The 23,768-nt window shown below is 45.7% G+C and overlaps 1 protein-coding gene across 1 annotated transcript in view; it reads left to right on the top strand.

Annotated features, from left to right (window-relative positions):
- The first annotated feature begins 2,140 nt into the window (after positions 1–2,140).
- Positions 2,141–23,768, top strand: part of LOC135385268 (protein sax-3-like) — a 305,668-nt gene continuing 284,040 nt past the window's right edge. Inside the window, exon 1 of the mRNA XM_064614480.1 lies at positions 2,141–2,410. Within this exon, the coding sequence (XP_064470550.1) occupies positions 2,341–2,410 (70 nt within the window). The 5' untranslated portion in view covers positions 2,141–2,340. The remainder of the gene's footprint in view (positions 2,411–23,768) is intronic.

Below are 23,768 nucleotides of genomic sequence, written 5' to 3'. Positions count from 1 at the left end.
TATTCAACGCAGTACTTAAGGGGTTCCGACACATCGTCGCAGGTTATGCCAAATAAATACGCCAGGCAATTATTTCCATAGTGTGAACCCGCATTGCAACGTTTGCAGCAAAGGGAGTAGGGTAAGGTGGGGCAAGATTAGACACGGGGCATGACGCGACATGTTTGCTCGACGCCGCCTGCCTCAGAGACCCGTTGCTCCATGTGCTTGAAACTTTACTAACAGGTGACTCTGCATGCCCGCTTTATTGGACGTGAAAATTGTCCGGATTGGCACACACGTTGAAGAGAAAAAAGAAATCGGTTATTTCTGCCTAGAATGTAAAGACCCACCAAAAAGAAGCGATTTTCTGTAGTCCTTTTTCTTGGCATCTGTGCAGCAGCGTTTCGCAGGCTTATTTAGTCAATGCAAGTCCACATCCTATTTCTTCATTCATTCATTCATCTAGATATGTGCAAAATATGGTCAGTCTTGGTTTTCCGGTGTTGAACAGAAAAATTAATGCATCCGATGATATGCACGGGGCAAGACGCGACAATTAATTACATGTAATCTACATTTAATGCAATTTATATTCAAGGTAATTTAGAAACTGATAAGTCAAGAGTTAGGTGGCTCTATGCTTGTTCTACGCAGAAGCGAGCGACCAGCGACACATCAGACTGGCGGTGCCTTGTTTGCAAAGAAAAGTAAAAATAGCGCTGGGTTCTGTGGGTTGTATTGCACATCATGTGGGGGGTGGGCTCAAGGGGGTTGCATAGGGGCAGATGAGCTTTACTTTGTCTGCTTGGATTGTTCATTACCACGTCGTGTATCATCATGCCCTGAGGGTTGGGGCAAGATGAGACAATCTGCATTTCTGAATTTCTTGTTCTGTGTTTACTTTAGATCTACGTCCGTTCTGCATTTACGGGTCAGAAGCTCTAGACCTCTGAGAATGTGACTGGCTAGTTTTCTTTTTTTTGAAAAACATGAAAAATAAAAATGTAATATTCAGTTGCAAATTTCTGTCTCATCTTACCCTACTAGGTACGAAGCGAACACCAAAATTCATCCAGCTGTGACACCACTGCACGCGTTTCCACCACTGAGGCGGCGCGAGAGGGGTCACGTGGTTACGACTACCAATGGGAACGGCGGTAGCTCTCGTGCCTCTGACGTCAGAGCTTTGCGTGCACTCGTTTTCGAGAGGTTATGTCTCACCACGTAGGACACGTAGCATAATAATTCTTATTTGTTTGATACTCGATCTGGCAAGGTACAACGCGTGCATGATGTGATGAACGACGTCTGTAAAAGCGTCGCAGCCCTTTTGATCGGATCACTTAATGCAGGAAAGACCTGACCACGACAGCTTCTAAAAAGTTAAAACGTTGATGCAAAGATGTGAAATACTTAGAGAGCCAGGGCGCACTATCACAAATGCAGAAGCGTCTCACAGCCGCAAAAATCAAACGTTGGTCTAGATGCGCACCCTCATTGGGGAAACAGCACACACCGCCACTCCCGATTCTTCCCCTCGCTTCGGCTTTCTATTTCTTCTTCGTGACAGGAATTTCCAATTTCAGTACATCCACAAACGTTATAACCCTGCCGCGTCTAATCGAGCAAAACATACACGACTTCGACTTCCCGACACTTCTATTCGTCCCCTAAAAACAGAAGTAAAAGAAAACATCCACCCTCAAGAAAAGCAGAAATTCCCGTCGCATTTTTTTTATCATTCCCAGGAAACGAAAAGACGACGACGAACATATCCGCAAATCTCATCATTTCTCGCTCATAATTCTCCGGCATCGCAAATCCCAAAACATCAATCTCCAATACTTTCCCGCACACGTGAAGAGAAAGAACGGCGAAGGTATACGCTACCCTCGGTTGCAGCGCACAATCAGCCGGCTGCCTGGAGGACGCAGCGCCGCATTGCGGCCGGGACTGAGTGAGAGATTAAACGAAGAAAAAAGAGCGAAGCGTTCAGCAGGGGCCCACGGGAGTAAACGGGATTGAAGGATTCGTTGCCATGGATACAAAACAGAGGGAAAGGACACACTTGGGGGAAGGGACGTTTTGAACCCCGGTCGCGGCACTGAGGCATGGAGGTGTAGCAGAGGGTCTTGCGACGGATGGACGGAATGTTTTTCTGGGAAGGACACGATGTAGGACATGATACTCGATTCTCAAAGTTAAAATGATTTCGTGTTGACAGAATGAGAATGGTGGTGGTGTGATGCCAGTTGGAGATCGCATGTTGGGGTGTTGTGGCTGAAGGTGACAGTGTGGATGTTCTTGATGTTGATCAACAGCTGCTCTGCCTGACGAACAACGGCGCAAGGATTGCACATGGCACAGATTGTTTGGCTTGCGGTTGTTTGGGTCCTGGTACGCTGTACTGATGGAACTTCCACACAAGGTGAGTTTGTTCATTTGCTTGCCTGCGATGACAACGTTGTCGGAATTGGTTTTAAAGGCGAGGAAGGTTTAGTCGCTGTTTAACTTCAAGCTGATCAAAGTTGTTACGAAATGGGATCGTTCTGGTTAACTGACACTTGGCTTACTTGACAGACCACGCTGTCAACATTATCAACAAGTATCACCTTCATACAGAGCATGTCTTCCGAAGCAAACCATATACCTCATCTTCACATGACACCGTGACACGATACGGTGACATCCGAGCTCACGCACATAATTTGTTTTGACAGGTACTTCGCTTGATACTTGCTTTGATACTATCTCATCATATCACGAGATGCATAAATAACGCACAATATCCCATGTTCTAGTATTCTTGGTAGATATTCAATTTCAGCCCTAACCACTTAGCCTTGTCATGACTTCCAAGGACGTACTGAAGTACACAATTTCATACAATTGACGGTTCGGGTTTGCCTTCTGCGTAATGTATCGTGCTCCCTGCTTGGTTTTGTTGTCATTGTTTGCTGTCTCATCGTCAAAAGTAAACTGAACCTGTTACAATCAGTGTTGGGGGTAACTCGTTACTGTAACTAAGCTGTGTACTGTAAGCTGTAACTTTTTTCGGTAACTTTTAAGTTAGATCGTTGCTTTTGAGCTCCAGTAACTTATTGAGGAACTCGTTTATTTTTAGGTAACTTTGTCAAAGCAACTTGGAGAAAGTTTCAAGTTCCTTTTGTTCGGTTCTCGTCCACACACATCGCGAGCTCTGTCCTCCCTTCCAGTGACTTGAGAGGAAAGCTACGCGCAGCCGGCGATATACGTGCAGGCGCGTCTCACTCCCTTACTGTTACGCAGTGATCGTTAGAAATTTTGTTTTGGTCGTACATTAGGAGGCTCAGGTGTCGCTCATCTTCGTGACGAGCAGTGACAGTGGGCAATGTGTAGTAGGGTTAAAACCGGGCGCGGTTCTACGATATACGTATGCGTAGAGGACAACTCATAGAACATAAACTTGCTTTGTGCTCCGTTCGAGAATCTTATTACGAGATCAAAATAATCAAATCCCTCCATAAAGAAGCAGATAGTAGGCTTCCTTCGTCTTATCAGATATTTATATAGTTTTTGAATATCAAAACTATTTTTAAACGTCTTGCATCCCCCAATGTGACATCAAGACCTGAATTAACTATAGAAAGGTCAAGAACTGCAAAGTATATATATTGGGTAGCAAGTAACTTGAAAGTAACTCGTTACTTTTCTAAAGTATAGATTAGGAACTTCAAGTTCATTTTCAGTAGGGGTAACTTCATTAGTAACTTATAGGTTTCTTGAACAGCAACGTAACTGGTAACTAGTTCCCTTTGTCGAGTAACTTCCTCATCTCTGGTTAGAGTTACTGTGATGCCGCGATAAAGCAATGCGCCAAATTAGAGGAAATTAAATATCACGCTAATCTTACTTGTTATAACTGAAATTTTGTCGGTGTGTTGTGTGACAAAGCGTGTCGCGCAAGATATGTGTGTATCAGCTGTCTTATGTTCAGTAGTATTCGGCCACAATAGCAAGAACTGACTCCCAAAGCATGAATCTCTTCCTTCCGTTGTTTCCTGAAGTTAGTAAGGGAGCTTTACCGAGTCGTATGTGCCCGAAACAAACGACCGCTTCAGCCGATTCGAAAAGCTTACTGGTAGCGAACTACACGGAGTTTTACTAAACCGGAAGAATCGTTTATCCCCGAATGCATTCTAGATGGATTTGAGCAGTAATTGGATCGTGGTGTACACTCTTTAAAAAAAGGGGTGTACTTTAAGTCCTTTCCTTGCCACATATATCACTCCCCTTATGGAGAGTACAATTACTCTCAAAAAGAAGTCTCCTCACTCCCTTCAGACCCTTTAACTCCCTACTGAAGAGTGTTTCGCTCTACTTGGAGTTCGTCAGCCCGGCGCAGGGGATTACCGCCGAACTCATGAACAAGCCTCGACTCGACGCTCCGCCTCGTCTCCAACGAGTGGAGGACAGTGCCTCTCCTCGTTGGTCACTACGAAAGGAGTTGCCTCAGGACGATAAGCGCCCGTATTTCGAACAGAGACTGTTTTCTTCTTCGCCCAGAAGAAGAACAGTCTCTGTTCGAAATATCGGCGGCTCTCGTCCTGAAGCAACTCCCTTCGTACTTCACAACCAGTTCGCTGGATTTCTACCCGTCTACGTTGGTCACTGTTCATCCGGCACAGTTGGGACATTCGATCTCACGTTGATGAATCAGGATGTATAGGAGGCAGTTTCGCTTTGGAAAGGGTTAATCACCCATGTGCGAGCCTCTCTCGGTAGTTAGACCAAACCGAGAACGACCCAGAGATGAGCACTTTGCATAGCCTTAATGCGCCTTACATAAAAACAAACTTCATCACACGGAGCACATGATCCAGCCAGAGAGTCGAACCGAAACATTTCTCGTGTTGTTTCGTGTTCGGGTTCGGCCATATAGGTTCGGTTCAGCTTCAGCTCCGGAGTTCACATTTTCCGGTTCGATTAACCGGTTCAGAGACTGTAAACAGGTTCGGAGCCGCTTCGATGTTCTAATATGCTACAAAATTATAGGTAGCTACTAAAAATGATACAAGATCTCTTAATTACGTTTTTTATGCATTCATTTCCGTTTTTCAGCCAACAGGATATGATTTAAATTGCGAAAAAAATAAAAGAAATATAAAACGATATCCCAGATTGTAACTAACACGTCATCTGGAAGCGCAACGTCTGTGTGACTACTGACTAGAGCATAAAATATGTGTTGATGCCTCATACTTCAGATGTCAGGATGACATCTGAATAAGGACAAAGGACATCAGGACAACGAATGTCAGGGCCACATCTAGTTTCTGGAATTGTTTTAATGTCGCATCTTTATAGGACAAATGAACTAGTCACTATTGCTAAAATTATCGAAGTCTCAAAACTTGCTTTCAGGCATGACTAGGTTGATGCACTAACATATATGTAGTTGGAGGGACTTCACCCACCGAAACTTGCACTCACCTCCGTGTGCTCCCTTTCGCCTTCTTCGTGTTTGCGTTCTAACAGACTGGCACAACTTCGACTAGCGTGTACACTCTACACCTCTAAAATTGAAACTATAGAAGTGCGCCGCACACGCCGCGGCCACCGCTGTCGCCGCCGGGGTCGGGGCACTTGCATGTCGCAAATGGAAGGACTGGACTGCGTTGGCTGGCGGGTCGCGGCACACATGCAGCAGCAGTGCAGTGCATCCTTATTGAACGTAGTGGTGGTTTCACTCGTTTTTAATGTTCCACATGATGTTGTCACAATGCACTGCTGTTGCAAACTTTCGAAAGTAGGAATGACAAAACATGTTTCTTCTATAAATGGCGGCGAGAGGACAATTTCCTTCACCCTTGGCCTTTTATGTCCTGCGCTACTGAATGGATCGCCGTATATCGAGCATTATGTCACATAAAACGGATGTCGACACCAGACGATAACCGATTTAAAAATTTCGGTTACCGGTTAGGGTTGCAACCCGAACCGGTAACCGAAATTTTTAGATCGGTTCGGTTCCGGTTCAACACCAAGATGGCGCTAGTAATTACGGTTCAGTTCCGGTTCAGTTCCATCTAAAACTAACGGAATTCCAGTTTCCGGTTCTGGTTCGGTTCGGCACTCTGGTTTTAGCTCCACAACTGGACGGCCAGTCCAAACAGCCGCCATCTTGCCTCGCGACGTGAATCGGTCGTGCTCGCCGAATACAACGAAACGACTCAGCGAGTGGGTCGTTCGTACGAAATCACGCTTCCTACGATTCGCTCACCGATTCGTACAGCACATGCGCGGCGCTCGAGTCGGTCGTTTCGGTCGGAGGAAATGGACGTGGTAAAACTCCCTATTATCATTATTACGGTGTTTTAGCGGTCAAAACGTGTTCGATATAACAATTCTGGAAACATGATAAGCCAATCACCCTCTTACTTTGGAGCGAGTGACATCAGATTCCTAAACTTTGATTTGGTAACTTTATCGTTTTCGTAGAAATCTTGCGATTTATAGTCTCCATCGTCCTTGCTTATTTATTCATTTAGTTTTTGCTAAAACTCGCCGGTCTCGGTAGCTTAGCTCAGCCGGTAGCGTGTTGGCTTGCTGAGCTCAAGATCGCGGGTTCGTTACCGGCCGAGAACGGTGGCCACGTGGGGAAGGTAAACCTTCCTTCCAGCACCGCGTGTCGGAGATTTCCAACGTACGTCAGAAGAACCCCACGTAGACGAAATTCTCCGCAGTCTGCGGCACGTGCGATATGTCTCCACACTGAGCAGACGACCCTTACGCAGAACATCACGGCACCATTATTGTTATCTATTCATTGTACTAAAACTCGCTATTATACCTTCAACCCGTACTGAGCGAGCTTCCGTGGTGTCGATGTGACCTATTAGCGTGTTTTAGTCCAGCGGAAAGTGTTTCGATAACGGTTTCGAAAGTTGGCTAATACTAAGCCTAGATTTGATAACTTCCTTTACCGTAACGTTTTCGTAAAGTTCTTCCGATGTACTCAAATTCCCTATTGGGTTTTATATTATTTAGGGCGTTTGTACAGCGAATTTATTCAATTCGTCGCGCGCAATGAGGTTGCCGTGTCGACGAACTAACACCCGACATACTAACTGGTCGTCGCATATTGTGCACGCAGTGCAGCAAGATTCACGTGAAAACGAGGGCAAGTACAGTAAAACATCGAGTAATACAGCTGCAACACACTATATTAGAACTCAGCAATTGCAATACTACAGTACCCCACTCTGCACAAATCAGTGTATGCCCTCCACCAACTGTCTCTATCGCGTCGAACGAACGGGGAAAGGACATCGCTCTTTTCCATCTTGTCACGTCCCACCAGTGATTCTACATGCATCGGTAGCTCTTCTGAGAGGAGATTTTCAATAATGGCCGTAGCGAAAAAGAAACGAGGAGTCAGTGCGACGGCTTTCGGGACGTTATCAGACAGAAAGAGACACCTCCGCCCTGTTGGAATGCTGTTGACCTGACCCCGACTGTCCTGTTGGCATTAATTAAGCTCAGCGCGGAGATGATCCGCTATTTGAGCAAATCGATACGTAGGGCGTTTCCCGCCCCTTACAGACATCTACTGGTCACTGTCGTGTCATTAGCTCTTAATGCTTCCGTCGGGTATATAAGGGTGGTTCATGCCGTTGGTGACGTTTCGTGGGAAAGCCCGGAACATGCTCGGCCGCTAATCATTTGGGTCTCTCTGCGTGGCGTTATATCTCCCACCTGAGCCTAACACATAACCAAAAATGTAGTGAAGCAAAGATCGTAGCAATACATATTATGCATTGTGAACTATGCAATCTAAAAGGAATGTGCGTTAAGATTTGTAGTGTCCCCAGCAACACGTTAAATGTAGAGCCCTGTTAGCCTGTTCGGTTTCTGAATGTTTCTAAGAGTGAAGTTGATTCTTCCTCGCTTCTCTCCCCTATTTTCTTCGTCCTCCTCGTCTACAAGGTTTCTAGAAGTGAACAGACGCGCGGGCTGTCTGAATTAGGATGAGTATGGCGTGCTAGCCCGCTTAGCCTGCCATAGGATGAGTAGAGTAAACCGCTCATCGAGGCAACAGCGAAAGGTACATAAAACATACCGTCAAAGGCTCACTGAATCTCACTAGTCACGCAAAACAGGCAGTCGAGTAGAGGAGCTTAATGTCTTAAATACGCTGGTTTAAATGTGCTCTCTTTTCATGTGCACCTGTAGCTCACTTTCGCAATCTTTGTCCCGCGCTGCACATGGACGTTCGCATGCATTTTGGAGGGGCGCTGATCTGGCAACGTCCACTCTCTATTGACCCTGCCGTTTTCTTTCTAGAGACGTAGCCCGTTGAGCAATTCATTTGGAAGCTGTTATCCATTATACTGATGGAGCACACTCGTACCTTTGTCCAGAACCTGACAACGCCGAACGCCATTCCGTTGTGTTAATAAGTATCTCAGATGTTTCACCTAGTGTTGCAAACAATTAGGGTAAAAACAAAATATTATGGCTCTACGCGTGAATAAAGGTACATATCAATTAATTGTCATTTTACTTCGATTCCTACGCAATTTTGTGTTGGGAGTACATTTCCTAACTGCACGGGAGAATTTCCAATATTAAATGCACTTCCTTCTGCAAGATGGGTATAGCGATTCCGCTGTGTTAGTAAGTATCCCAGAAGTTTCATCTAGTGTTTCAAAGAATCAGGGTACAAACAAAATATTATAGCTCTACTCGAGAATAAAGATACGTATCAATTAATTGTCATTTTAGTTCGATTTTTACGTAATTTTGTGTTGGGACTACAACATTTTCTAACTGTACGAGAGAACTTCCGCAATTAAATGCACTTCCTTCTACAAGATGGAAGCAAATATTTTTTGGGGGGGTAATGGTGAGGTTTACCCTAATTCACCGCGACCTGCTACTCCTACACAACCACCCACAAGAACAAGTAATCTGGAGTCCAATCGACCTAGAAATTTGTTGCGTGGTTTGGTGCTGAACATGTTATGCGGTGAAGTTCCGCTTTTCGGATCGTTCCGTTTTCGATCGTGATTTAAAAACGGAATTCCACCGCATCACACTCCGTGCGGCAACCGCAGCGCCGAATGATATACAGGGACCGCTTCTGATTTGTGGACAGAACGGGGCGTACGCCCTCTTTTAGCAATTTACACGCATTCAAATTGACACAAAAAGGCGTGTGCCTCCCATTTTCAACAAGTCGGGAAAAACAACTATGTCATTCCGAATGACGGTTTGTTCTGGGCTTGTTCCGTTCCTAGCCGGTTAATGGCTGTGCTGTCTTGATCTTCTCCCTGGGTTTTCTTCAGACGCCCTAAAGCAAATCTCGGCACAGTTCCCTGTCAAGTATGCCCAGAACGCACGATTCCTTTCCCCGAGCAACATGCCGCCACACCGGCAGGCAGCTGCTCGGCAAGAACACGCCACAAACCAACCAAGCCTTTTCGAGTGAGAGTGTATAGACTGCAGCTGTTGAAATTATGTCGTGAAATGAACTTAACACTGGCTCCCTAAGCTAATTGAGAGAAATGTGTCTGGTAGGAGCATTCGACTTCAAATACTCTACTCTAAGACGGTTCGCTCGAAAATCTTGTGCAGTATTTCCAAAGTTATCTGTAGTTTGCCGTGAGAGCTTGTTGCGCGGGCCATACACGGGGAGAACTCTATAGTCGTGTTCAACTCAAGAAGGAAAAGAAATCTAGTCCGTCAACTACACACGCTGTTGGAGACAAGGAGGCGCAATAGCGCGCCAGGAGAAATACTGCAGCGCCACCATGCGCCATCAGTAGGGAGAACACTTAATGCCGCAGCGTAGTGTCGTGTGGCGAGTCTGAACAGATAATACGGAAGCAGAGTGAGTATGATGGATTACACTACCTGGCGCGGGAGGGAGCGTGACCTCTCTGTGTCCAGCCATTCTGTCTGCGGCGTAGTAATATTTTGAGAGCTGACGGACGAGATTCATTTTCCTTCAAAAAAGTTGAACATGACTCTGGAGAGCCCCTCGCCCACTCGCGTGACGTTGAATGACGTCCATTGTGGGCTGGTCACGTGGGAGCGAAGACGACAACCAACAAGGGATCGCTGTCTGACCTCGTCTAGCCGCGCGACGGATCGGAACGCCCTCGAACGTCACAGTGTTATCTCGTGACGTCGGCATGCGTTTCTGTGCGCGCGAATTTTAAATCCCGTAGTTTCCAATGCTTTGCGGTGCCGATAAAATTATACCGTACAGCTTAACGCAATGTAACGCAGAACCTTGGTAAAGTGTAAAATGCACTATCCTTTTCAACAGAAATCTTCTATGTGATCCGTACGGAGCCAACTATCTCTATAACGCTTATTTTTATTTTTCCCAAGACAGGATATTGCATCGTTGGTAGTGACAATTAGAGATGCAAAATTTCCGGAAATTTTGAATCGCTCGAAAAGAAACTTTTTTCGTTTTTTTTCTTTCGGGAAATTGGAACAAATGGAAACAAACGCGGTTACTGCTGAGTCGAAGCATTGCCGGCCAAGCCACAGCACACAATGAGCTAGAAACTTTAGTAGTGTTCACCGTCTAGGCATAAATGCAGAGCAGAGCATCCCATGAGACTGCTGTCTACTCAGCGATAGATAATTGGAACAACCCGTCCACTTCGACCAGAACTCCGACATTATGTGAACGCGATGGCGATCGCTCGGAGCAGCTGGACCGAGCTCTGAGTTAGTGGTTGTTGGCGGATTAGACGCACATAAGGCACTGCTGGCGGGTTGGAACGCATCAAATGCACGCAAATCTACATTTTTTTAATTTTGTCGCCTGGAAGTTTTGGGCTATTTTTCCGGAGACGAGGAAAAAACTGAAAAAAAAACTGTTTTGTTCCCCCAAATTTCCGTGTTTTTTCCCGGGGCTTCGCATCTCTAGTGATAATGGCATCGCATATAATTTTAACGAGTGCACTGTGCATGAGATTTGGAACGCCAGCTTTGGAACGTATACACTTTGTGCTTTCCTCGCCCCTCCTTTGAAATGCATCCCTCCCACATAAAGTCACGTTCGTGAAAAGCCCGCAGACTTGTGCCATTAGCGCGCCTCCAATTTTATGACGCCTCAATTAGGCCACGAGCAGGGCTTTACCCGGATTGGCAGCTTTGGCGGCGGCACCTTTCTCTCCCAATAATCGCCGCTTATCACGGTGGCGTTAATTACTAAACTGCGGGAACTGCCGCATAGTACACAAGTTAACCGATGTGCACAGGACGTTGTGTGGACGTCGCTCACCGCTGCGATGCGGAGATTGCGGAACAGACGCCTTCTAAACTGCTTTAACACTGTCGGGTTCCATTTAGGAGGCTCCGTTATTAGAGAGCCGTACAACGAAGTGCAGTCGGCTTATGTAATTTTCGAAGGTCACTGGCGGTCTTTGACGGCCGATGCAATGTGGCTCGTGCGTGGGGGTGTTTTATATCTTAGTCAGGCGGTACACTTTAAGCCTTAAACGCTACGGTCATTCGGAAAGCCGTAACTATAGTCGTGTTCAATCTAAGAACAGCATCTCGGGTGCTGAAGGAGAGCGCACTGGACTATGGAAGGAACTTCCGAAACTCAAGTGTATCCCAAAGGAATTACAAATACAATATTGCAAACACTACTGGTGGTCAAATATAGGAAGTGGAAGATACACTGACAATTTTGTTCGTTGGGTGAACACGACTGTGTAGCTCTGTAGCTGAAGGCTGTATCCTGTCCTACGCTGCCACACGGCAACAACTAAGGCCAGTTATGATAGTAGCTTGCTGATTTGGGAGAAGTCAAAACTTACGTTACTTACTCACATTTTTAGGTCAAGCTTTCTATCTTGATTGGTTGATTCAAAAATAAAAATATCGAGATGTGAGTCCCGACAAAGCCGGGACGGGCTACTGCAGAACACGTAAATAAAGAGAAAGTATGAAAACAAAACAACAATCTTCTTCTGTACTTGCTCCTTCGTATCTGTGTTTTCTTTTCTTTTCTTCTTTTTTTTTCTCGAATACACTGTCAATTTGTCACAAAGCAGCTTCGTTGATAGCGCTCTTCGCACCAGCATTTTCTAATATTTCCTTCTGATATACTCATATATGAGTATATCAGTATAATCCTCCACTTCTGTCCACGAAAACCGTTTCCTGTTTGTGAAAAAGCTTCAAAACCATCCTGCCCAAACTAAACCTTCCTGTTTGTGAAAGTTTGAAGCTAATCGCTAACTAGTGCGGAGCGAAGTCGAGCTTTGCCGGAAAGACAACAAGAGCTCATGTGCGATTATGGCTGCTGCGGAGAGTATCCTATATCTTTCTGGGTTGGAGAGTAGGCAGTTTGGACCGTACGGAGCCTTCAGACTTCCCTTGCTTCTGTATCGCTTTATCGCTCCCCTCTGACTTGACCTGAATCGCAGTTTTTGTTTACGGCTTTAGCATTTGAGGCCTTAGCTCGTTTAATTTACAAACGAGCGTTAGGAATGGGCCGATCTCAGTGAATCCGGTAGGAGAAACGACAATTTTCCAACTTTTCCCTTTTCTCTTTAATTTTTTACTGCGACGCCCTACACACATCCACATTCTAAAAACAGAACCTCCTCATATAACACGATCAGAAACAGCAGTCATTCACAATAATCTTATTATCTTTCCAGATTCGTTCAACAGCGGGAAATGTGCGCCTTTTTTATGTCAAGCTGGGTGCATGTTAATTGATACAGAAAGCAGTGCACTTTTGACTTTCGATACGTCAGTAAAAGCAAAGATATCATTCTGAACGACGGTTGCCTCTGCAGTGATATGCGGTGAAGTTCTGTTTCCAGAGTGCAAGGATATGTGAGGCAATGATGATGGCTACAACGACCAAGAAACGTGCGCGTTTACAGTGTGTGTGTGTGTGTGCGCGCGCGCATTGTCTCTCCGCATGAGAGAGGGTAAAGTTTGAAGAAACCACGCGACTCACAAGGCAACGAAACTGTATTCGCGTGGACCGGCATGCCACTCTTCGTGGGTGAAACCACGTGCACCTAACGTTGAGCTGGTACCTCCTTATTTGGTAGAGGGACCAATGAGGTCGCCCGTGCGCGACATGAGGGAGTGGGAAAGCTAGAAGCTGAGCCAACGCCACCTAGATTCAGAAGGCCTGCTTATTGCATCCTCTCCCTCCTTCGCTACGTGAACATATAAAGTCAGAATTCGTCTACGACTGCAATTCGCCGTTCTGTGAATTCAAGAACTCGCAAATGATTGCAACCTGCGGACCCGAATCTGTAGACAAAAAGTGCGAAAGTACGCTTTCCAGAAAGTCAGTCTCGAGAATGATATGCGACCGTTTTTCCCTTTAGTTTACAGATTTCCTATTTAGTACAGGGGCGCACCCAATTACTAATCGCACACAACGGTGGATCGTCTTCATGAAAGACTTGTAGCGTTACTAAAAAAACAGTAATTTTTAATCGTTACCAATTACTCGCCGGAAAAAGTAATGAAGTAACGCCCAGAAAAGTAACGCGTTACTTTGCCAATTACTTTCGATATCTGAGAGAAAAAGTACAAACAGAAGTGTCTGAACGCCGTCGTGCTTAACCGCGAGCGCACTGCGAGCTGCAAGGCACCAAGAAATTGCATGAGTTAAGGCTCAAACATATATTTATATGACGCACAGTAAAAAACACAAAAAAGATAAACTCCAAAAACGAAGTCAGCATGAATTTATTTCGTTTATTTCGCAATGAATAACATAAAGAAAAAAATGGCGTTCCTTCACGAATTTCTTGCGGACGATCTATCGAACGGATTTTTGTTTTGACAACGGCTTTGGTATCTGGTGACCGAAGAGACCAGATGTTCTCATTGGAGCAACTTCGTAGCTTTTATAATTAAAAAGTTAATTATTGAAAGTTAATTAAGACATTGCCTTAGGAGTCTGTTAATGCCCCCCTAGGGAGTGCCCTTCAGCATATGCTATATTGCAATTGATTTCATCTCGGAAAAAGTGATTGATATATTTTTAAAAAATCTGGTCACACTTAGCGTGGACACCCTGTATATTTATTTGTCCAGTACCAAGCTTGGAAGCGAGGACATTGTGGGCAACTGCGGCTGTTTTTTGTGCGAACCGCTCGCATTGAACATCGTATAACATTCGTCCCACGAGGAAGGTGATCAACTATCGAGGTATATGAAATATCTAACATAATCTAATGATTCAAAATATTCACGAAGTATATTTATATCAGCGCATACGCGCGTAATTCCACAGTTTTCTCATGAACTTTGCGAGAAGGCCATATGTATGTGACACACAGATACCATGAAGGTTGTACGTGTCTTGGTTCCGGCACACATTTTTAATGAACTTGTGACTCGACTCTGCTGTGTTTAGAGGCTATATGTATTACTGTTGCCCTACTGGCCTCAGCAATTTGTCTTCTCTTCTCTAGTATTATTCGTAGGCAGTGAGGTTCTTCCGGTAGCTAGATATAGGTGCCGAATGAACCCTGTTCAATACGCAGAAAATTTGCTATACAAGCGCTCTTTCGTTTCGTGTATGCCATTACGGAACGGGGAGGATTGTTACGGCGCGTGGCACCAGCAAGTGCACACACGACTCCCGCTATGGACATGGCTTTCAACGACCTATTTGTCCCAGTTTTCTGGAAACCGAAACTGGGACTGGATCTCGTCATTTTGTTAGGCACGCATTTCATACAAGCATTCTAGGACTCATATGCCTGAGAAAATACCGTCCGATCATGGTCGTGTATATACCAGGAACACACGCTGTATACAAACAAACTTAATGTATTGTATAGTAGACGCCTATACAGGGTTAGTCTAGTAAACGTTATACATTTCGATCGCATTGTAAAAATAGAAGACGGGATTTGGCTCACCACAAACTTTGCAGAGTGACAACCATTTGCCTGAAATGTCTGAACTTTCTGGTCATATAAAAAGAAAATTAAAAATCAAGCTAAATTTCGCCACATGCGTTTTCAATTACCTATCCCACACAAACACTGCAATTTTTTTTCTTGTGTCTGCTTCACATTCACGTCTCTTCACACAGGCGGCGCTGCCTACAACGATGTGAAATGCCCATTCTGACGTTATGCACCAATCCTCTGGTTCCAGTCTTGTTCTGTATATTGGCGCCACCTGTGCGTGGTGAAATGAAAATGAAACGCACACAGGAGAAAACGGCGTCTTTTGAATGAGGTGGACTATAGAAAATGCATAGAGTGAGGTTTTGCTTCATTTTTAAAGGTACTGTAAAGCAGCACCGATCAAATATCATTTAGTGTGGCTATTCGATAGTCCAAGCCACCAGGACAAAAACTGCGCAAGTTTCATTCCAATCGACGGTGCAAATAATTAGGAAATTATAATTAAAGATTACGGGCAACACTGTACTAGGTATTGAAAATGAATCCGTGCTCCTGACACATACGGCGGCAGCCACATTGCATGCGTACAACACTGGGCCCGACATAACAATTAACCATAAAATCCGTCCCTGCAATCCACACAACGATCCACATCTGAGGATAAACGGATAAGCGAACTGAAATGAAATGCTGAGCCGTTGAAAAAAATGTGTCAGACGTTCAAGAAGCCAGACAGCGTCGGGACTTGTTTGTTCACAGAGGTTCACAGAGAGACTTTGTTCGTTCGAAACGGGCCGCGAACAGAAGGAGCGCGCAGGCGCAGCAGAGGGAGAAACTCCAGGGAGAGACTCCATCGAACAGCGGCCAGCGCTGGGTTACTTCGCAAAAACAGGGGTTAACAGGTTAAACTGTTAACAAGGATTTCAGAATGCATAGGTAAACAGGAAAACTAATAATATGGTTACTAAAATAACGAAGTTCCGATGTAATAGTGTGTAATACCAATTTTCAGTGTTGCCCGCTGTACAGGGGGTTGTTTGACACCGGGCGTCGCACCGCTCCACTACGTCGCATCTTTCATGGCAAATTAAAAATATTTATAGCGCGTTGTCGGTCGTATGGTTCCGCATATGGTATTTAGAAGCAACAAAGTTTCTAGTCACATCACCGGCATACCATGCTTGTCTACTGCTTTACAGTACCTTTAATGTTTCTTCTACAGGACCATAACGCTCACAAAAAATCCCAGCGAAACTTCGGACAAATGGCTGTCAGTCTGCAAAGTTTTGGGGTTGGATAAACCTAGTCTTCTATTTTTGCAATGCGATCAAAATGTGTAACGTATGCTAGACTATCCCTTTAGTCTAAGAGATCAGTGACTACGGTACGAGCCACTGGTCATTGGTTCCGGTTGGGTGTTCGCCTTGGTCACGCGTTCCTACACTGTTTCGGGGCATCCTCCGGGAGCCTCCTCACCAGACTGCGCGTTATGTAGAGTGCCAGAGAATATCGAGCACATACTGCTCAGCTGGTCGCGCACATCATACACGGCAAGTCGTGTGATCGCTTGATGTCAAGGCTGTAGTGGTGGTGGAGGCAACGGAACTGTACTGCAGGACAGCATTCGATGGCTGGCCAGCAGCCCATCTGCAGGCTGTGTTCCACTTAGTGATTTCTTTCCTCGGCACTCTCGTAGAACACACACCCTGCTAGAAATCTGTTGGCGAAACCCGCTACTCTATGCGTGCTGTAGTAGCCGGTCCAATGTGAGAGTTGGGACAATCCCTTCCATATTTCTCTCCTTTCTCAAACCAATAACGAAACGCTACTCGACAGCACGCGGACTTAGTGAACGGTCCTACTTCTGGTGGACTTCAAGAGATCGATCCTTTATTCTTATTTTGTAGGTATTATTTCCTTTGTTTTCTCGGTGTCTCTGTCGAAGGCCTACCGGACAAAGAACGCTACGGCGACTTACCATACCTTTCTGGCGTTACGGGGCATAGCGTATCCGAGAGCATAGAGCCAGAAAATCTGCAGAGCAGCCTTTCATGCCTCTTCCACCTCGTCCACGAATTTCGTCTCAACGCTCTCAAACACGCTCGGTGCCGTGCGCGATAGGTTCTTTAGCTCTTTTACAATCGTAAAGTGTTGTCATTCTCAACCGAAGAACGGGATTGCGGGCACCTCTGTTTCTCCGTATATTTAACCGCCAAGAGTGGGATTCCTTCGTGTCATAGCTGCGCTTCACAAAACTTATTGTCACATAATCAAATGTAGTAAATGTAGTAAACTACAATGTAAACAAACCTTTTAGAATTAGTACAGCTTGGGACAAAAGTCTACGGAACCCGGCACTAATGTATTTCGTCATCGGAGCGCCCCCTGCTGGTTATAATTAAGAGACCGTATAAGAAACGGGTGGCCGGATATTCTATCCATGTCTCAGTATGTGTGTCCGCTGCTGATTGCTGCTGGGGTGCCACACCAATTTAGATGTGCGACACCCCGATGTTCCGCAAACGTTTGTCCCAAGCTGTACAGTTTCACTACTTTTTTTTTTACTACCTAGTTCGTTTTGCCACATATTCAGCAGCATTCACGGTTAAGTGCTGAGTACATGGTAATGTGGACCATGAAATATACTCAGTGGGGTGTAAAACTAGTGCTATACTGCAATGGTATATACCATGCAAATACTACATAAAACCATACTAAGGCAAGGAGTAATATGAAAGACGTCATATGATCATCACGTTTTAGAAGAAATAAATGAAGTCGGGGGTACGGGAACGGTGTGCGAGAATATTTACTAAAAATGACGAAGACTCAGTACCATGATATATGCTATGGTATACCGCATATCGTAGCGTACATATTAGTACCTTGTGTGTGTGTATGTGCGTGTGCGGGCATGAGTGTGCGTGTGTGTGTGTGAGGGAACTGCGCCGTCGACTGGGAACAAAGACCCACGTGCTTACATCATGGCCAGCATCTAAATTACCCTTTCTTGTCCTGCATACGCCAATCCGCGACGTGCTGTCACGTGGGCACGAACATATTTTCCCCACTCGATACACAGTAATTAAACTCCTAACCTGATTACTTTTGCCCATCTTGTTCTACGCATTCGTATGTGGTACCGCTAACCAAAAACACATAAAGTCCCAAAGCACGATCTCGGAAACAGTAAGAGCGTTCTTTAATGACTTTTTTTTTTTTTGCAACCGTTAACATTTTCTTTCTCATTGGTCACGTTACTGATATCGACCCTGCTCTAATGGTGCTGCTTTCGTCTTCTCTCACACAAATAGAGTCATCACCGGACGAACAACCAAGCAAAATAGTGCACATCGTCGAGGTGCATCGTGGTTGTCGACGTCCCAGAGTTCGGGTACCTGGTGGTCTGCAAGCCGTAGCGCAGCTATAGGTCGCACGTACTGTATGCGAGTCACGGAACACTGTTGACCACTGCCAATATTTCACAGCACTCACGCTGTCACTTTTCTAGCTGCTGTGCCAGCAACAGTGTGCGTGCAGCGCCGCCTAGTGTGGAACCAGGGACGTCGTCTAGCCGAGCGAGTCCGCGACGAAATCAATTTCCTGCTCATAATCGATCGTGCACCCTCTGTAACTCGCTGCATTTTGTCGCGTTACCTGCGCTGCTTGCATTCCCCGTCTGATCTGCAGCCGTTTATGGTATTGGCAGAAGGGTATTCGTTCGCGTATTAATTCCAGCGAATTATCATCCACCCATGAATGCCACCTGGTTGTTGACGGATGATACTGTGGCAGAAAAAGATCTTTTCGCGCAACCACATCAATCGGAATGATGGTTTGCTAGGAGCATATTGTTTAGTGAGGTGCTGTCCTAGGAGAAACTGGGGGCAAATTTCTATCAAATCGGTTTACACGCTGACTTTTAACACCACGGGGAGTGTTGTGGTACGCTCCAATACCGGACCTTCACCGCAAAACATCCTGGAGGCCCAGCAGTGCTCAGAACGACAGCGTTATGAACCTTGATAACGCTTTGGGAATAGAGCGGTGTCTACAGTTTTCTGTGAATATCATCTCCCAAAAAAGACGTGCAGCTTGCATTAACTTGAACGCCATCCCGGCCTGCGCACCCTGGTGGGGCTTAGTAAGGAATAACGTCGGAGGGTGTTTTAGTCATCTATTTCCAGTTACGGGAGGCGAACCTTGTTATGAAGGCATTGTTTTCTTCTATAGGCGCTGCCAGGGTGGCTCTACTCCCGCTTCGCAAGCCAGAGCGGTGCTCAAGTTAACTTTGACGCGAGCCCTACCTTCACGTCTTCCAGAAATCATGAGGGTCAACGTTATCATTTGGAATGATGGTTGGGTTGGATAGACTTTTGTGGTGAAATACTGTTTTTAGAATGTAGTGGTCTTTTACACACATACTGTCCTTTTCATTCGCTCTCTCTCTCCTCCATCTTCTGCTGTCGGCACTCGCTTTCTTGTGTTTGAGCAGCCAATCTTCAACAGTTTTACCAGTTACAGTGACGATACCCACAGGTGTGAGGTCAACCACCACCACAGTTATAGTCAATCGAACAGTCGACGAGCTTTTCCCTCTTTTGTGGGAATTAATGAACTCTCTTCTGTACTTTTCACTTGATGTGATGTGCGTTTGCCATGTCATGTAATATGTAAAATTCAGGTGTGTTCCCTTGAGTCTGTCTATACTCAACACCTCTGGGGGTGCTGGCAACCTGTAACGGCTCTTAATCATGTTACACTCTTTCATTGTGTATATTTATTTCTCTGTTGTCCTGATTATACCGTCTAAACTGTGTATAGCTGGATACCGCTTTATGTAGAGCCTTCTGGCGTTGAAAGGGGCAGTCTGGAGCCGTCGAGTGATTTTGAGGTTATAGAGTTGTATTCGGCTACAAATTACGTGTACATGCCCTATCCAAAATTTCATTCAGCGGACAGACGTGTTATATATATATATGTATAGATACTCAAGGAACGATGCGACAGCACCAGAGGACACGTGTTTCGCCGTGTTTGCGGCTTGAGCAGCAAACACGGCGAAACACGTGTCCTCTGGTGCTGTCGCATCGTTCCATGAGTATCTGTTTCTCTACGTGCAGCCATAGAAGCCACCTTAATCTGTAAGTTTGAATTTCAAACACGTCTAGCGTCATTTACTTATTTTTTTAATGGCTTTTCCCCCTCTTTATATATATATATATATATATATATATATATATATGTTTGTAACTCAAACGTCGCCATGCCAGTACTGGACAGCTGTTTCGGCCTTGTTGGGCCTCATCAACAGTACGCAGGCAGGCAACGTTTGAGTGGATGGCGTCAGAAGGTCACGTAACACGTGATTCCTCCCGTCAGGGTGAGATAACTCACTCACTGAAAGCCCAGTGCAAAGCCAGTGAAGTATCAAATGAAAAAAATAGCCGGAGCTCTTTGGCTGCACGTATAGCATATGTTTGTAACTCAAACGTCGCCATGCCAGTACTGGACAGCTGTTTCGGCCTTGTTGGGCCTCATCAACAGTACGCAGGCAGGCAACGTTTGAGTGGATGGCGTCAGAAGGTCACGTAACACGTGATTCCTCCCGTCAGGGTGAGATAACTCACTCACTGAAAGCCCAGTGCAAAGCCAGTGAAGTATCAAATGAAAAAAATAGCCGGAGCTCTTTGGCTGCACGTATAGCATATGTTTGTAACTCAAACGTCGCCATGCCAGTACTGGACAGCTGTTTCGGCCTTGTTGGGCCTCATCAACAGTACGCAGGCAGGCAACGTTTGAGTGGATGGCGTCAGAAGGTCACGTAACACGTGATTCCTCCCGTCAGGGTGAGATAACTCACTCACTGAAAGCCCAGTGCAAAGCCAGTGAAGTATCAAATGAAAAAAATAGCCGGAGCTCTTTGGCTGCACGTATAGCATATGTTTGTAACTCAAACGTCGCCATGCCAGTACTGGACAGCTGTTTCGGCCTTGTTGGGCCTCATCAACAGTACGCAGGCAGGCAACGTTTGAGTGGATGGCGTCAGAAGGTCACGTAACACGTGATTCCTCCCGTCAGGGTGAGATAACTCACTCACTGAAAGCCCAGTGCAAAGCCAGTGAAGTATCAAATGAAAAAAATAGCCGGAGCTCTTTGGCTGCACGTATAGCATATGTTTGTAACTCAAACGTCGCCATGCCAGTACTGGACAGCTGTTTCGGCCTTGTTGGGCCTCATCAACAGTACGCAGGCAGGCAACGTTTGAGTGGATGGCGTCAGAAGGTCACGTAACACGTGGTTCCTCCCGTCAGGGTGAGATAACTCACTCACTGAAAGCCCAGTGCAAAGCCAGTGAAGTATCAAATGAAAAAAATAGCCGGAGCTCTTTGGCTGCACGTATAGCATATGTTTGTAACTCAAACGTCGCCATGCCAGTACTGGACAGCTGTTTCGACCTTGTTGGGCCTCATCAACAGTACGCAGGCAGGCAACGTTTGAGTGGATGGCGTCAGAAGGTCACGTAACACGTGATTCCTCCCGTCAGGGTGAGATAACTCACTCACTGAAAGCCCAGTGCAAAGCCAGTGAAGTATCTTCACTGGCTTAGATACTTCACTGGCAAGATACTTCACTGGCTTTGCACTGGGCTTTCAGTGAGTGAGTTATCTCACCCTGACGGGAGGAATCACGTGTTACGTGACCTTCTGACGCCATCCACTCAAACGTTGCCTGCCTGCGTACTGTTGATGAGGCCCAACAAGGCCGAAACAGCTGTCCAGTACTGGCATGGCGACGTTTGAGTTCCAAACATATGCTATACGTGCAGCCAAAGAGCTCCGGCTATTTTTTTCATTTTATATATATATATATATAGCTGAAATGAAAGATGAAACACGGACTACTGTTTCACTTTTACGGTGACCTCAGATAGAGCTCCCCCATACCGGCAGGCGATCACAACAAGGGCACGTGACCGAGATAAGTGCGATCGTTGACTGTCTTGACACACTATAAAGCGCGATCGGTCATTGTTGTTTCGAATCAGTAGGTTGACTCGTTAGGGAGTTTTAGAGAATCGCAAGCGCCGCTCGATTTTTACTCTCTATCGCTGTCAGCCAATCAGAGTGCAGACCCCTGAGCCGGAGGCTCTTATGCTTCACGTGCCAATAGCGAGTTTTAGAAACGTATATAACTTACACGTTTCCGAAGACAGCATAAACCAATCGCCTGGTTCCTTTGGAGTGGGTGACGTCACGTTGCTGATATCTGATTGACTGACAGCGATACGGAGTCTGAGGGCGCTTACGCTTCTCTAAAACTCCGTAAAGACTCCCTAAGCGTGAAAGGAAGCCCTTTTCCGAATCCGTTTCGTGAAATCGATATGGCGACTCGATGAGGGTAGACCACTGTTTCAGGAACCTCACAAACTAGCCTACACACAAGGGCTTAACGGTGGACGATGAGTTGTGAAATCCTCATTTGTGAAGTATTTGATAGACGAAAGAGAGAGATAAAGAGACGTAAACAACGAGATTTGGCCGAGGCAGACACACTTATAGGGACGACACAAACAAGTAAGCCTCATACGCCCGATAAAGAGATGACACAGCAGTTAAACAAAACAGCTAAGCGGGCGGAATGTCATAGTGACACAGTCAAGGTGCCGCCACGTCGGCGTAGTGGGAACGGGGATCGGAACCGTTATTTTTTTCGGTTCGGTTCGGGTTTTGGTGCAGGCATATTAGATCGCTTCGGGTTCAGCTCCGCAGCAGCGTAACATATCGGTTCATGAAAGTGAATTTTGAGCGATTGCCATGGGTTCAAAGCAAGCACATCCTAACGATCCTCAAACAACGCAAGTGTACTTTTGTTGTTGTTCTTGCTGACACAGCAGTGGTTCACAGCAACACTGCGTGCTACAGATCTGCATTTCAGGTGCAACGTCACGGTAGTATACTGTGTTCACTCACAGTATACACCCTGTTGCATCCTGCTCAGGCTTGGCCGTTATTTTAGCCTACACTGTCAAAAGGACGACCTCAAAACTAACAACTGATTGAATGCAATAGCTGCGAAGACCAAATACCTCGCGCACTTGGGTTGCAGTTTTGTTTTGTTCAATTTCGGTTTCGTTTGGCAACGGTTCCGATCTCTCACAACGCACATTACGTCTGAACCGTTTCATGAAACGGTAACCGCCTAAATTTATTTCAGTTCAGTTCCGGTTAGTTTCAACGCGAGAAAAAAATATTTTGGTTCGGTCCGGTTCTGGTTTAGCAAACATACGGGTTTTTTAGCGGTTTTCGGTTCGGGTTCAATTTCGGCTCCTATCCCTGAGTGGGAATCGTACCATGGGGAGGCGGCCACATCTCTAAAACGCTTCGAAAGGCGCTCTGTGTCCCATTCGCAAGACTTATTAATAGGGAGTCGGTGTCGGGGTGTGATTATAATTTCCTAAAAATCTCTATTGGCGGTACAAAAACCAGAAGCGACTGAAAGCGCGCAGCGAAAGGCCCGGCCATAAAATTCAATTATAAATAATGGGCTGCGAGTTTAATTCAAATATCTTTGGGTTTGGGTGCGGATTGTCGTTTTAAGAGCCTCAATATAATGGGAACATTCTTTTTCCCTTCTTTGAATAGACATCAGCGACATGTACGGTATAATCGATAACGTACTCACACGCTTCCACTACATTCTTATATTAGTGCCGACAAAATAATGAAAAGTGCCGAGCAATTAACTATAAGGTCACGTGATACGCACGACCAGTTTTCAACGCTGCGACAGTAATTAGCCCAACGGCTCTGCTTCAAATTACGCCTCTTGAAACGGTATCCATTATCCTCAAAAGCAAAAGACGTGTACAAA

Source organism: Ornithodoros turicata, chromosome 2 (assembly GCF_037126465.1).
Source record: "Ornithodoros turicata isolate Travis chromosome 2, ASM3712646v1, whole genome shotgun sequence".
Classification (NCBI taxonomy): domain Eukaryota; kingdom Metazoa; phylum Arthropoda; class Arachnida; order Ixodida; family Argasidae; genus Ornithodoros; species Ornithodoros turicata.
This window is presented reverse-complemented; position numbering and strand designations above follow the sequence as displayed.